At 45.5% G+C, this 15,114-nt stretch overlaps 1 protein-coding gene across 7 annotated transcripts in view; it reads right to left on the bottom strand.

The window, feature by feature from the left end:
- Ttc7b (tetratricopeptide repeat domain 7B) overlaps positions 1–15,114 on the bottom strand; it is a 232,165-nt gene that overhangs the window by 79,605 nt on the left and 137,446 nt on the right. For all 7 annotated transcript variants that reach the window (XM_026394209.2, XM_026394208.2, XM_026394211.2 and 4 more), the window contains 4 exons: positions 13,506–13,623; positions 11,388–11,445; positions 6,098–6,170; positions 3,248–3,408 (listed from right to left, as the gene is read on the bottom strand). In XM_026394209.2, coding sequence (XP_026249994.2) covers positions 3,248–3,408; positions 6,098–6,170; positions 11,388–11,445; positions 13,506–13,623 — 410 coding nt within the window. The remainder of the gene's footprint in view (positions 1–3,247; positions 3,409–6,097; positions 6,171–11,387; positions 11,446–13,505; positions 13,624–15,114) is intronic.

The raw sequence follows: 15,114 nt of genomic DNA, 5'->3' as shown, positions 1-15,114 counted from the left end.
CAATTAACTTACAAAAAGAAAAGGTTTGGGGCTGGGGTTGTAGCTCAATGGTAGAGTGCTCATCTGGCAGGTGCGGGGCCCTGGGTTCGATCCTCAGCACCACATAAAATAAATAAATAAAATAAAGGCATTGTGTCCAACTACACCTAAAAAATAATTTTAAAAAATAAAAAAAGAGAAAAGGTTTATTTTGGCTAATAGTTCTGGAGGTTCTTTAGTCCAAGATTGCGTGCCTGCCCCATTGCTTTGGGCTTCTCCCATCATCACAGGAGAGCAGGGTGGAGCAAACTTCTCACATCATGAAGCAAAAAAAGGCAGGGTGCAAGGGGATGAGCTAGGGTCCCATAATCCCTCCTGAGACACACTCTCAAGTGGCCTAAGGAGCTCCCATGAGACCCTATCTCCTAAAAGTCTACACCACCTCCCAGAGTCACCACCCTGGACACCAAGCCTATAACACGTGGACAACTGGAGGACACTCATCTAAACCACAGAAGATGATGCATGGTTTGAATATGGTCTGAGTGTCCTCAGGATTTCACATGCTGGAGCCTGGTCAGCAGCACGGCAATGCCGGGAGGTGGCATATCTTGTAATAACTGAGTCACTGGAGCAGGCCCTGGAGTAAGTGATGGAATTCTTATGAGACTCCAGTTAGTTCTCATGCATGGGTTGTTATAAAAGAACAAGGCCAGCCCTCCCCTTGTGTGACTGCATATGTGTTTAAAAATTCTCTGGGTTCCTGTCTCACTGTGTGATCTCTCTCTCGCTCTCTCTCACAGTGCTCCCCCCAGGATGCCATCTGCTGTGATGTCATATACTCAAGGGGGCCCTCACCGGAGACAAGCTGAAGCTATGCTCTCTTGAACCTCCAAATGTGTGCTAAATAAATCTCTTTTCCCTACAGATGCTAATATAACCTCAGATGTTTTGTTATAGCAACGGAAAACAGACTAATACAGACAGGTATCACTGGTGAGATCAGCTGCTCCTGTGAAGCTTCCAGCTGTCTGATATGGCAACTGTTCAACAGGTGGACCAGAGTGACCCTAACTGGGACTTTTCACTTCCCTGTAGCAAGACCTGACAAAACAACTACCATATACCCCATCTGCTAGGTGTGGCTGGTAGCGCCAAGACTCAAAGCAATTCCAGGCTCCAGAGATTCTACAGTTCTTCTGGGGACAAGCTTGTCACAAACAAATAACATCACACAGTGGCTGGGACAAGTGCTCACTCACTATTGTTTAGGTTGGTGTTGAAATGTTTTACCCAGGTTGGGAAGAAACCGTGGGATCCACTGACTACACCTGGCCTCAACTTTTAATAAGTATTCATGGGAAGAAATTCCTTCCCAAAGGAAGAAGTACAAGTATTCTAAAGGCAAACAAGTCTTGGGCTGCTCTCAGTCCTGCAGCCATGCGCTTTGCGGCTCCAGCTTAAGGCTTAACATTAAAATAACAGGCTTGCATTCCTGAAATATCTCCTCTGCTGTTCCTTATTTCTACTACTTGAAAAGGCTGTCAGCTGCTGTCACTTGGAGGCACCACCATACTAGCTGCCACTGTTGACTGCTTACTGTGTAGTGTGGCTTATTAGTTTAATAAACCTCCTCTTGGAGGACACCTTGGGCTGTGGGAGCAGGAATCACATGCCAGAGTCTAACATCTAGTGAAGACGGGGTGGGCGTGCGCATGTGCGTGCTTGGGTGGGCAGGGGGGAATGGCACCTTATAAACACTGAGGGGAGAAACTGAGTTCAATTGTATCAGGTTGTACTTTACTGTATCTGGATGGGTAAAAGACCAAATATTTTTAAAAGTATTTTAACCATTTTAAGGTTCCCTGGGCTAAACATCTTGGGAGAAAATCCAGAAACGTATGGTTGTGCAAAAGAGCAAGGCTGAAATCTACCAGAAGCAGAACACACTCACTCTGCACAAATAGCTGAAGCTACAAAAGCAACCTCTGGTCAGAGGTTTCCTGGATTAAAACAAGAGTTCTCTGGATGGTGAGAAGAGAAACGCCCTTTCACTGAAGACAAAGAAATGTTTGTAATGGAAATGTGTGAACCAATTTCCAAGGAGAGCTGCTGAAACACACTGATTAAAAAACCCACTGAGGTGAAGAGGCAGAGAAATAAGGCAAAGCTGACCCACTTAAAAGTTTGCCACCGCACTTACTTCTGAAAGTGAAAAAGCCTGTAGGGCCACCCTGGGCAGCCTTCTTTCCCTCCTCCCCGTCACTGGCTCTGCCACCATGTAGACTATTAGACTTTCCAGCCTGCAGGCTTGTGGACTGTGTCTGGCCACTATGTACGGACTACCAAGTTACCACCACTGAGGATGAAATGGTAACCCAGTAGCCCAAAGGCAATGTTCTCCACAAAGCCGACCCCACTGTATGGATTCCATGAATTCCAGATTCATGAGCTCATTAAAAATGTGATTCAGAAAAGAGATGTGAAGTAAATGGGCAATTCAAGCATATGACAGGTTACAATTCTTAGAATGTATACAAATGTTGATTGACTTTTTTAAGTTATTCCAGTTCCTAGAGAATAAAACTAAGGCTCAAGGAGGTAAGAGATCTTAATCAAAGCTGCTGCAGTAGCTTAACCAGCCAGAGCTCCTGGCAGCCCTGGTGAAACAAGACAAGCTAGCCACAAAGCAAAGCTGGCCAAATTCCAGTCACTAGAGTTCAACAGACATTTCACCACATCCATGTGCATTGTATTTTCTTAATACTTTTCTTTAAACGGGCTAAACATTTTTAGTCTCCCCCTGAGCAATAATTTTCATGAAATCATGCTTTGATACACAATATATTTTTAATGAAAAACTAAAAATGTATAACTATTAAAATATTCATCTACAATCCATATAAAATCATCCTGTATGCTCCAAGAGTACACGTGGGGACAGAATGGCTAAAGTAGTTCACCTAAACAGGGACGACCACACGCCACATTAGAACGACCTAGCGGACTAAGATTGTTTTTCATTATTAGGAAAAATAAATAAATAAAGGAGATTTCTCTAGATGTGTAATATGAATTGTAATGCATTCTGCTGTCATACATGACAAATTAGAATTTAAAAAATTTTTAAAAAAGAGTAAAGGAGATTTATATTATTTACTCCCAGGATGTCCATGAGGAGCTCACTGGACAAACTGGAAGGAGGAGGGGGAAGGAGTCCATTTAGTAACCTCTGAGGAAGGGAAAATCAAAACCCATCATCACTTACATAAAATTTTCGGGGTATTCACTCAGGGCCATGTCAATGATGTTGAGTGCGTCATGGTAATGCTTTTGTGCTGACAGTAAGAGGGCTAGGAGGTGCAGGGAGTTGGCATCATCGCCTTGAAGTTGAAGAGCTTGGCGGACGTACCCTAGAGCCTCTGGTATCTGGTTTAAAACAAAACCAAAAAGAATTTTTTAACACACATGCAGTCACACAAGAAAGAGGTCATCGTGCAATATCTGGCGCTGAACGTCAGGACCTGTGTCTCACTGTGCCATGTTCGCACTTTAAGCTAAGTCTTCCTGGCAGGCCCTGGATACAAACCACGAACAGGAAAATAGACGGAGGGAGTGGGATGGGCTGTGAAGGGAAGCAAGAGTCCTGCTTTTCTATACCACCACCATACCAAATCTCTATTTCTCCCTAAATAAGCATTTCTTGTTTTTTTTCTCCCCCAGAAAATGGAACTACTTTTGATTATGTCCAAGATGATTCCACTGTAAATGGAAACACGGACAAACTGCCAGGGGTTTTTAGTGGAATTAAACTGCTGCGGCTGAATCATTCTCATTTTTTATAGTATTTATGACATTGAAGTACTTAATATTTGTCATAAAAATTTAACAAAACTTTCCAAATGATAAGATGTCCAGATCTCCATTTGCCATCAAGGAAATATGAGAAAAACAAAACAAAATCCCACACCTTTCCAAACTAGAACCCAAAATAACTGGATACAAGAAACAAATTGCAATGCCACATACAAAGCAGATGTACCCAAATTCAGGTGGGACAAGATACAACCTTAACCTTTAAATGCAACAGCTGTCCAAGATATTCTTCACAACCACTCAAGCACTGGGCTGGCACTGTGTAAACATGGTGGATACCTGAATACCCCAGAGTCTGGGCAGGCCGAACAGGAACTAGGGGGAATGAGAATCTGAAGCTGGATTTCAAAACAGAGCTGGGGACAGAAGTATTCTTTTGCAGCCACCCCATGGACTCCTTCCCACCTGGAATCCAGCACCGGATGGGGCCTCCACTCAGATTCATCCAGCTCCCCCACTTCTCCCCAAGCCCTAGGAACCTAGCCCTTTACTAGAAACCATGACTTCTGCTTTCTGAACCTATTCCTTTTCCTCCTCGAGCCTCCACTCTGTGTGGACGGAGATGATGAATGCTTTCTGCTTTGGAACCCAGCATCATAGCGGCCAAGATGGAAGGGAGATCAGCTGGCGCCATCCTTCATGTACAGGGAGGAACTGAAATCCAGAGGTGAAAGGACTTGAGCACGTCACCCAGCTGTTGAGTGAGATGAGATGACTCTAGATCTTCTGATTCCTCTCCATGCTCTCCCCCTGGTCAAATGGCATTGGCTTCGAAGGCAGGAGGGTCACGACCTCAGTGTCCCTGGTCAGCAAGGAAACACTCCCTGAGAGCTATGGGGTTTGGATACCATGTGTGGCTGTACTCTTGGCCTCCATCTGCTATCTACTCCCTGCATGACAACCCACCATTGGAACAACACTCAACATAGTTCCATGGGAAGGGGCAGAAGGCAGGCTGTACTCATAGTGTCGATTTGAAGGGATGACCAGAGCAATAGGGACAAACTGGGTTCAAAAATCAGGCCGGCTGACCTGAGGGAATTTAAGGCTGGCTCCTTTGTTTGATGCATCACAGTGGGTGCTGATCACTTATCAGGCAGTGTGCCAAGTGCCAAGCCATCAGCCAGCCCCAAAAGCAATGATGATGACAGACCTGGGCTCCTGCCCTCCTGGCATCTCAAGCTCAATGGGAAAGACTAATAATGAAAAAGACGGCCGTGCAAAAGGAGGGAGGGCAGGCTGCTAGAGGCTTCACAGAGGAGGTGAGGGAGGCTCTTGGTGAAGAAGAGACCAAGTCAGTGCTCGGCTCACATCTGTCACAGCAGTAGCTCCTGATCAATTCAGCTGTGAGCCACACCCTGCCAGGGGAGAGGACCTTTACAAAGGGGGTGTCTTGGTTTCCTCCATCCCCGGGTGGCCAATGGGAGTCACTTCTCCACATCACTCCCAGGCAATGGGGAAGTGAGACACACGCTTCAGCCCGGCCTTCCCGAGAACGAGAACGGCATGTCTGGGGAGCTGACCTTTGATTCACCCTCCCAGGCAGCACTCTGGAATGTGCTGGGGTCACCACCAGTGTCTTGCACCTGGTGGGTAGGCAGGCATGTGGCTAGTTTCCAGAACAGCTGGGAGGGGACACCAGGGTAGCACTCACAGCCTTGGGAAGGGTGAAGGCCAGCAAGGCTTGCCCTCTAGCATGGAAAACACTGCTGCAAGTAGCCACGGGGTGCAACTGCGCATGTCTTCCATGCATTCTAATGGACCTGGTATCTTTGTATCTGTTGGCATCTTCCTGTCAATGAAGGATGCCCTCATGACAACCAGGCCCCACCCAGTGACTGAATCCCTGCCATGCAGCCCAGCACTGGGCTCTGCTACCCTAGCAAGGGACAAAGGCTCTTTGATGATTTCAGGGACCAGCGTAAATGCCATGTTCTGCACCCCATGTTGTCAACTGAGGCCCAGGCCAAGAACCTGCCAGATTTGTAAAACTCAACAGATTTGTAAATTCAATCTCCAAAAGTAGACCCTGGAACACCTGTGTTTTCACGGCTCATGCTCACACTGACCAAAACTCCATAATCTCCTCTGGGAGGAGTCAGTGTCCTCTGGGAGGAGCCCCTGGCTCCAAGTCAGCCTCAAGAGAATGAGGGAAGGTCACCTGCCACCTTAAGCTGTGGAGCCGAGGGAACTGTGCAGACTAGAAGCATCGTCAGGGTTAGGGAACATCATGGAGACTGACCTGTCTGGAGATGGCAAGCTGCAGAGCCAGGTAGAAAGCTGCTTGGTGATCAGTAGGTGACAGGCTGTGGGCCCTGAAAGAGCATTCATGGCCATTAGTACACTGGGAGAGGCCACTTTACTTCCGATCAAAGAAGCAAGTTCCTCTACACCTCATCATCATGCCACTGCCACGGAGGTAGTTTCTGTGATGACGCTCTCCTCCCTGTCCCTTAACCAACGCAAAGCGTTTCCCTCTGACCGTGGTGTAGAGGAATGACAAGGAGCACGTTTCTCCCTCTTGTCTTGCTCCAGGCCTTGCAGAGGGACCATGAGTGGAGAACCCACAGGCCCTAGGTCTGGCCTCCCCTATAGACGCTTCCTTCAAGCTGGGCAGGAGAGGCCCAGAGGCTGCATCACAGAAAAGCCACGTGTGCACTTGGGAAGGCGATGGTTGCTTTGGTTAAGTTTGGCTTGGCCTTAACGCCCTTCATCCAAATTTCTGAATTTCAGAGAAATCATATGAAAATCAAAGACCCAGCTTTGCTTACAAAATGAGGCTTTCGTTTTTCATGAACCAGATGGAGCAAAGACACCCATTCAGTCTTTTGCAGCTCCTACTAATTTCATGCAGTTTACTAACTGTCTTCACGTAACTGCTATGGAAGACTGCGGGGTGGGCGCGGGCCCGGCTTCACTAACTGGCCTTTGATGCTGGATGTGAGGAGGCTGTGCTAGCCGCCTGACTGACCACAAAAGTCTTTTGCTTTTACATGGAAGTCAAATGTATTTCACCAAGAACAACTCAAAATGGGACCATGTACAACACTCAACAGTCTGGCGAGAAGAGAAAAACAAACTTTTACTTTCCTTAGAAGAGAACTTGGAACAGACTAATTACAAAAGGTGGGACCCAGATAGCAAACAAACCATCACGCTGTTCTGCCTACACTCTGTGATTAAAGGAGAATCTTCTACCAGCAGAAAGCAAAATCAAGATAAAACAAAAAGACCAAGTCGTTAAGGATTCAACTGTGGTAAACCAGCCAAGGATGGTGTTCTACAAAAACAAGACTTTTAAATCAACTGCAACTGTGGAGGTGGGGAGGGGTGGAGTAAAATGACTCCTACATGAGCCTGGTCAGAAAACACGCTAGTCCACTAGTTTTGGGCACTGTTTGGGCAAATGCAGAGGCTCGTGCAAGACCGGTGTCTGTCCTTTTATTCATCTTAAAAGTGAGGCAAACTTCCATTTTGGCTGTCCCTAGCAGCCGGGTCCCTGGATGTGGCCTCCCGATGCCTCACCTGAGCTGAGGAGGCCCAGGCCAAGAACCTGCCTGTTATGTTTGGGATGACTTACACCAGAGGCTGCTCCTGTGCTCTGGTTTTATTATTTCACCAGTATTGGTTTTCCATGTATTTCTGTGCAAAAGATTTTTTTTTCTTTGATGGTTTATGAGACTGGAATGTCATGGCTTCTGCCTCTCCCAATTATTCAGGGAAAAGGATTACAAAATCGATTAGGAAGAGACTGCATTATTTAGAGTTATTTATTTTATCTCATCTTTCAAAATAATAAAGCCAGGTTTCTAACAGCCCTCAAAAAGAATCTCTGAGAGCTATAATTTTCCTGGTACAGCTCACTATCTTCTCAAATGAAGCTGAATCACTGTCGCCCCTACACAAGACTGAGTGAAAGGCCATCAGTGGACTGGTGAGTGAGTCTGGATAAGATAGCTCTGGTCAAAGGCCCCACCAGGAAAGGAAGAAGCAGGAGTGCTGGCGGCCTTAGCACTTCTGAGGTGCATTAACACAACACCTGGAGAATCCCTGACCTCGCTGATAATGAACACCTAACTGCCAGATTGCTAAAGAGGCAGCACACACATCCTAAATACCTTATTTTGGAAATTTTGATAATGAATTAAACTGACTATTTTAGCCTACTAAAGAGGAAAGGAAACAGGAGAATGCCAAACAAAGCAAGAAGAAGTGCACAGGCTGACTCTAAAACCTTACTTCAATTCAGAACAGCTTCAGCAGCTGAACTTCCTGGGCAAAGCCCTCCCAACAGAGGCCACCAAAACGCAGGTGCCAGCCTGCTGCCCTCTGCATGTGATCCAAAACACCCTACCAGCCCCTTCCCACACCAGGTTGCCAAGAGAAATCCAGAGAACTACAAACATCCCCATGAAGCACCTCCACATTCATTCAATCAGTTTCTCTTCCACGAGGAAGAGACTGCCATTCATCCACCCATCTGTCCATCCAACTGCCTACACATCCATTCCCACTGGACATGCCAACTGTGGTGCCAGGCCTACGCCACCCTCTGGGGAGCCTGCAAATGAATCATTCAAGTGCCTTTCCTTGAGGAGCTATCAAGCCTGCTCCACCAGAGAGAGACCTGCTGGGCTGCTGTCGGGCTGCCCAGACCGCCCAGCTAGATTCTAGCTGGCCCCAGGTCCACCCAGTGCTCTCCTAGATTCCAGCTCCAACATCCTCGGAACTGAGCCAAAAATACAGAGAAGGCAAATCAATTTTGACCCTGATCCATAAGACACGTACTTTGAAATAATAACAACTTCAATTTATGAAGTATCTACTATTAAGTATCTTGCCCAAGAATACCCAGCTAAAGAAGTAAACCAGGTGTGGAAAGGACGACCCTGGTCCCGAGGTCCATCTGTATACAATCGCCCTGCTGCCTCTCAAGTCCCCTTCAGTCCTCATTCCAGGGACATGGGATTAGTGTACTAAGTTAACAAAAATGGGCACACCTGGTCATATCTATTGCTGAGGTATCTTCCACTAGTTACATACACAGGTTTACCCAGGACTCCAAGGCTTGAGCACTGAAAATCCCACATTCTGAGATGTTTTGGCTTAGTTTCCAACAAATCAGGATGGCTGGTCACCCTACACACACACACACACACACACACAGCAGACCACGCTGAACTCACGCTAGGAGGAAGAGGGGAACAAAGTGAGGGTGTGTACCTCACGCCACACTGAGAAACACAAAGGACAACATGCCCTTTCTCAGGAGCAGCTCTTGCTTTCTGCATGTGTGGTTCAAGGCACCCCAGCATGCTCTCAGCTGTGTTCAGGACTGCTTTTCTCAGCAGGACATGAGAGGCCATGAAGTGGCAACTTATCACCCTGCAAACAATTCTGTTTTCTTCACTGTGCTTGTGTATGGGGCAAATGAACAGGTTGAGCTGCTTGGGTCAAGCTCACGAGTATACAAACAGGACACTTGATGCCACACCACTTGAATGTCTTCAAGAATCACCAAGTCCTTGAATCCCCTGGATAGCAAAACTTTCTAAATTGTAGCTCTAGTCATAATTAAGACTTATTTTTTCACCTGCTGAATCTGTAACCCTGCCCCTTTATGAATCCCATTTTCTTTTTAAATGAAAAACACAAAATAATAATATTAACAGAACTGTGAGGGAGAATATGTAAATATATGGCAGAAAAAGTATCATACACATGGGTTTAAATTATCTATTTACATTAAGAAGTAATATGGGGCTGGGGTTGTGGCTCAGTGGTAGAGCACTTGCCTCACGTGTGTGAGGCACTAGATTCAACTCTCAACTGCATATAAATAAATTAATAAAATAAAGGTCCATCAACAACTAAAAAAATGCTGAGATTGTGGCTTAGTGGTAGAGCTCTATGTCTAGCACGTATGGATTTGATTCTCAGCACTGTGAATAGATATATGAATAAAATAAAGTTCTCAACAATTTAAAAACTATTTTTTAAAAAAAGTTTACAATTCATTTAATGTGTGTACAAGAACTCCCCTCAAACTTACTCCTCTGGAAAACATTTTATATTTCACACAAATCCTAATTTAGGTTAGGCTTCTGCAATATAGTCAGTTATGTTACTGGGATTTTATTACTCTTTATTCCCATATGAACTAATATTTTAAAATCCCTTTGAAGGAACATAAAAGAATTTAGGCCAATGGAGCAGCTGTTACATAACTCAGAGTCGCCCTGGCAGCTCCAGGCAGACCACCACTGAGGCTGTTTTTGGAGAAGCAGTAAGATGTGCTGATTTAAGAAGAGTGAAGCAGACGCAGCGGCCCCTCTCCGAGGCAGCCAGGTGTGGGCTCTACAAACTGGGGCTGGAGAATTTAAAACCTGAAATCATTTGAAATGGAAATGCTTTCCACGCTCCGTGCTGAAGAACACCAACAAAACATGAGCAGAGACAGGAGGTGTGTCTGCAGATGTCAACTGGTACTTTTTGTCATGAACCAGCTTGGGACTGGCAAACGAGGAAGCTAGCGACAGTCCTGCCAGGAAACAGGAAGGAGTGAGATGGAAGTGCTTCAGACTAACCGAAAAGCCGAGTAACAAGGACTTGGTGAAAAACAGCATGTGGACACCATGACAGCTGGAGGTAAGGCCTCCCTCAGGGGAGACCCAACATGGTGGCTGGTACGAGAGGGGCTTGTGACATTTTCAAATAAATAACTAAGCTTCTAATACAATTCCAAGGAATTAAATGAAACTCAGATATATATCTAAGGTGACAGAAATCTATTCCGCTTCTAAATTTTATGTCATGAGGCCACAATTTTCAAGCAGTAATTTCATTCTAGTGATTTATTATATCTAATGAGAGTAAGATCGGGGCAGTGTAGTACAGTAGGTGCTAGAAAACCTGGGCTGGAGCTAGGAGACCTTGGTCTACTCGACCTCCATCGTTGGGACTGACGACTCCTCCAAAGCCCATGCCTCAGCTGCTGGCTGCAGGGGCATTACTGCTGTCCTGTCTGCCCTGTGGGTGTGTAAGGGATGTAAAAGAGCACCGTGACACTCACTGAGTCCACACCCGCACAGTGAGGGGACAAATGGGGGTGGGGCCCGGGGCTGGCTGGGCTGACTCCCAACACAGTATTCCAGGGACTCTCTAAAACCTAGCCTTTTCATTTCTTAATATAAAAACCTCATATCTTAATATGTAAAAAAAAAAAAAAAATCCAGGAAAGAATGATCCCCTATCTAGATATGACAAAAGTCTCTAATAAAGGAGCCATCTCCCTAGACCAAGTGTCTCTTTTTCAAGCTGAGCTCCCTTCATCAGGATAAATGGCCACAATGCAGAGGGACATGACAGCAAGCCATGCGGCGAGTTTTGATGCTGCACGTTCTCTGCTCCAGACGGAAGGCTCCTGGGGGTAAAGCACTGTTTACATAATCTTTATAAATACCTTTCTTTTTATACTTATCATACTTTGGAGTCATTATGTAAACTGAGCAAAAAGATGAACTCCTACTCACCTCTGAAATGCAAGAAGCGCCTTTCTCTGTAGGACCTCCTGCATCCCTCGCAAAGAAGCTAAGAAAAGGGTTCAATTAGTCAGTGGCATGGAGATCAGGGAGTTTTTGACAATACCAAACCCATCACCAGAATGACACATTCACCTGGATTCAAAGCAACTATTCCTGAGTGCCTAATATGGCGGGCCCTACTGGGACACGAAGGCCAGTCCCACTCCCGAGACACTCGTGCTCAGAGGACGAAACTGTAGACAATGCCAAGGGATGGTGTGTACTGGATGGTCATTCTTGACAGCAATTGTATATGGAGGACATTTTCTAAAGACCAGCAGGGAACTCTGGAAGGAGCACACTGCTCATCCCAAGGGTGGGCATGCAGCCAGGCAATAAACGCTGGTTCTACTGGAATGGTGTGGATGGGATTCAAGCCCAGTGGATCAGAGGGCCCTCAGAGATCTTCTGGCACTGAGAAGCTGGTATCCAGGACCACGAGCACGAGCATGATGCCATGAAAGGCCAGCGTGAAACCTCGATGTGGGAAAAGGGGACGGAGCTCCAACCCAACATGCTGGCATATCAGCTCCAGGGTGTGGGAGGCCACCCAGCTGTAAGCTGACACTTCTGCTATGTAGAGTGCATGAGAAATGGCTCCCCAAAGCCTGCCTGCCAAGGAGAGAAGTACCACCTCTGTGGGGGGAACTGTAGCTAAGGTGAGGGCAGCTCCCAGTCTGACTTGACAGAGGGCTGGGTGTGGCTGTGGCCCTCACAGACTTAGAACAACAGCAACGGAGCTGGAGAGAACCTTGGATCGACCCACTGAACATAAAGGCAGGGTCCAGTGACTCCCAAAGCTTCAGGGCTAATTAGGGTAGAATCTCCACTGAGAATTCACATGGTAAAGCTGTGGCTTGAAACTTACTCCTCCCTGCAAGTCTACTATCTATGAGGTAATGTGCTGAGTATGGTCAATGGATCATGTGTACATGGAAAATTAGCCCCAGATCCATTATTGAAAAGTAACTGATATGTGAAACTTCCCCAGGGTCAATATTTTAGGGCAGAGGAAAGAATTGGGGATAATTTGTAAATTTCATATATATAAAATATATGAAAGTATATACCAAAAACTTAGGATAGTATTTTCTCCTAATGGTGAATGGGGTTTCTGACTGGTAGGGTGATCTAGGGGGCTCCCCAGGTGGCCAGCAAGATTCTATCTCCTTAACAGCTGAGCAGGCTGGTGGTTACAAGGGCATATGCCTTACACTAATTCATTAAGTTCTATGTGAGGGGATGTCTTTGTAGTCACATTATATTTAATAACATGTTAAAAGGATGAGATCAGAAAAACAACTATTGACTTATACTTTCCATAAACATATCATTAAAAACTTCATTAATATATAAAACACAATTAGGCCAGGTGCAGTAGCACATGCTTATAATCCCAGCAGCTCGGGAGGCTGAGGCAGAAAGATCATGAGTTCAAAACCAGCCGCAGCAACTGAGTAAGGCCCTAAATAACTTAGTGAGACCCTGTCTCTAAATAAAAAATAAAAAGGGCTAGGGATGTGACTCAATGATTAAGTTCCCCTGGATTCAATCCCCAGTACCAAAAATAAATAAATAAAATAAAATGAAAAAAATAGCCAGAAGTCCATCCACCAAAACTTTAAGCATATCTAAACCGTATAAAATCACTGCCTCAAAGAGCCATTGTTATTTGGTGAGTGTTGCACTGCATGTGTGTGTAGCCATGAATTAAAATGTGTGAGTGGAGAGCTCCTGCTCAGTCAAGGGATGCTTCCTGGCAGTGTCTGCCCCTGAACTCTTCTACCACCCTGCACCTAAGAGCCAACATCCTTTCACTAGGGAATGGCCCAGGTCATGGGCTGGGGCTGAAGCAAGTATAAGGCCAGGTACAGGAATCATCTCTCCACCTCACAGCGGATGCTCTGCATCCATCAGCAAGGAGCCTGTGGTGACACCAGCAGAGGACAGAGCACTAGGGTCCCCACAGCTATGTCAGAATGACCCCACTTCTGCACCCTCCCCAGACAGAAGGGGACCGTGGGGCCCTGCAGCGCAGACCCAGGCTCCACATGAGGAACTTCTCACCGTCAGTGGCCTGCAGACTGTACGTGAGCCCCAGAGCTAAGTAGCCTTTGGCCTTGAACTCTGACGTTTTCTCTCCTACATCAACGACTGTTTTGGCAAACTTCTCAGCCTCTTCTAACTGAAAAATGAGACAAGTGAAAAACAACAACAACAACCACCTGCAGAATTTCTAACATAAGTTCCCATAAGCACTTGCTGCCCAAAATGGAATTCTGATGAGTCATTTTGAAAATAGCTCCTGAATCTTCCAGTTCCACTCTGGTGATTCTGCTTCCTCCTTAGAGCCTCTAAGAGTCCTTAACTCTCCTATCCAGCCCCCTTTTTTCCCTTCATTTTCCTTTTTTGCTTATTTTCCTTCTTTTCCAAAGTCACTTTCATATTTGGCAGGGTTATATCTTTTTCATCTTTATTTTTTATGGATGGTCTTGTAATGAGGTCGTGCTAGGTGTTCAGAAGTTCAATTAAACATATTTGTAAAGAATAAAGAATAAAGTTCTTGGAATGTTTTGTGTTTGGGTCTTTACCTTTTTTTTTCCTATGATATAAAGAACCCACTTAGGCTCGGATATTTTTTGCCACAAACTATTAAAATTTTCAAAACTCTTATCTTTTTTTGACAGAACACAACACATGGATGTCTCTCCAGCAGATTCCAAGGAGAAATGTGCACCTGAAAACCACATGCAAAGACCTCTGGCACAATTCATTAGAGGCAAGAATAATAAGATCTGTTCCTTTGAAAGTGTGGCAAATGTTGATTATTATTGAAGCTGGTGATGGTTCATGGAGTTCATTATACTCTTGACTGCTGTGGTCAAGCTACTGTGGTGTTTAAAAAATTTAACAAAAATGTAAGAAAAAAATATACAGATGAGATTTGTAACTCCTATTTTTTAAAAAGGGGTTTATCTGAGGTGTTTAGAGATGTATATGTTACAGTAATAATTAGAGCTTCAGCTAGAATCCAGAGGGCAGCAGAATCACTGTTGGAGGCTGGCATGCTCCACGCCCCAGGGTTGGTCCACTCCTCTGCTCACCCCCTGCCCACACTGCTCCTCCACCTGCAGCCTCTGAACTGCCAGAATCTACATGACCACCCCGTGCCATGCCACAGCTGCTTCAGGTGAGAGCATGCTTTCTTTTTTTCTCCATTTTCTCAAGCAAAATGAAAACGAGTGGTCACTGTCTTCATAAGGCCTCTCTCCCTCCTGCTGGGGAACACCCGGGAAGAGCCAGGCAGCAAGGACCATGGTGGAGGAGCAGAGTCAAAGTTAGCCGGCAGCCTGACTCTCCAGCACCTGCTTACCACTGACCTTGATATGAAGTTAGAAAAAAATGAAACTACATTTATGTAACAGTTATCTATACCACATCTCAGCAATTAGTCTGTTTTCTATTTTCTACTGTAGCGATACATTTTTGAGATACTAAAACTATAACAATAATCAGACTATTGCCAAATGCAAATCTCAACAAAATATTTGAAGAAAGCAAACGTGAAGGAAGAGGAATGAGGCAGAGGGTGACGCTGCTTCTCAGAGATCCCGAGGCTGAGCTAAGGGTGAATAATTCAGGGGCATACTCCTCACAAGTCCTGGGGTGCTTGTGT

Source organism: Urocitellus parryii, chromosome 6 (assembly GCF_045843805.1).
Source record: "Urocitellus parryii isolate mUroPar1 chromosome 6, mUroPar1.hap1, whole genome shotgun sequence".
In the NCBI taxonomy this organism is placed as follows: Eukaryota; Metazoa; Chordata; class Mammalia; order Rodentia; family Sciuridae; genus Urocitellus; species Urocitellus parryii.
This window is presented reverse-complemented; position numbering and strand designations above follow the sequence as displayed.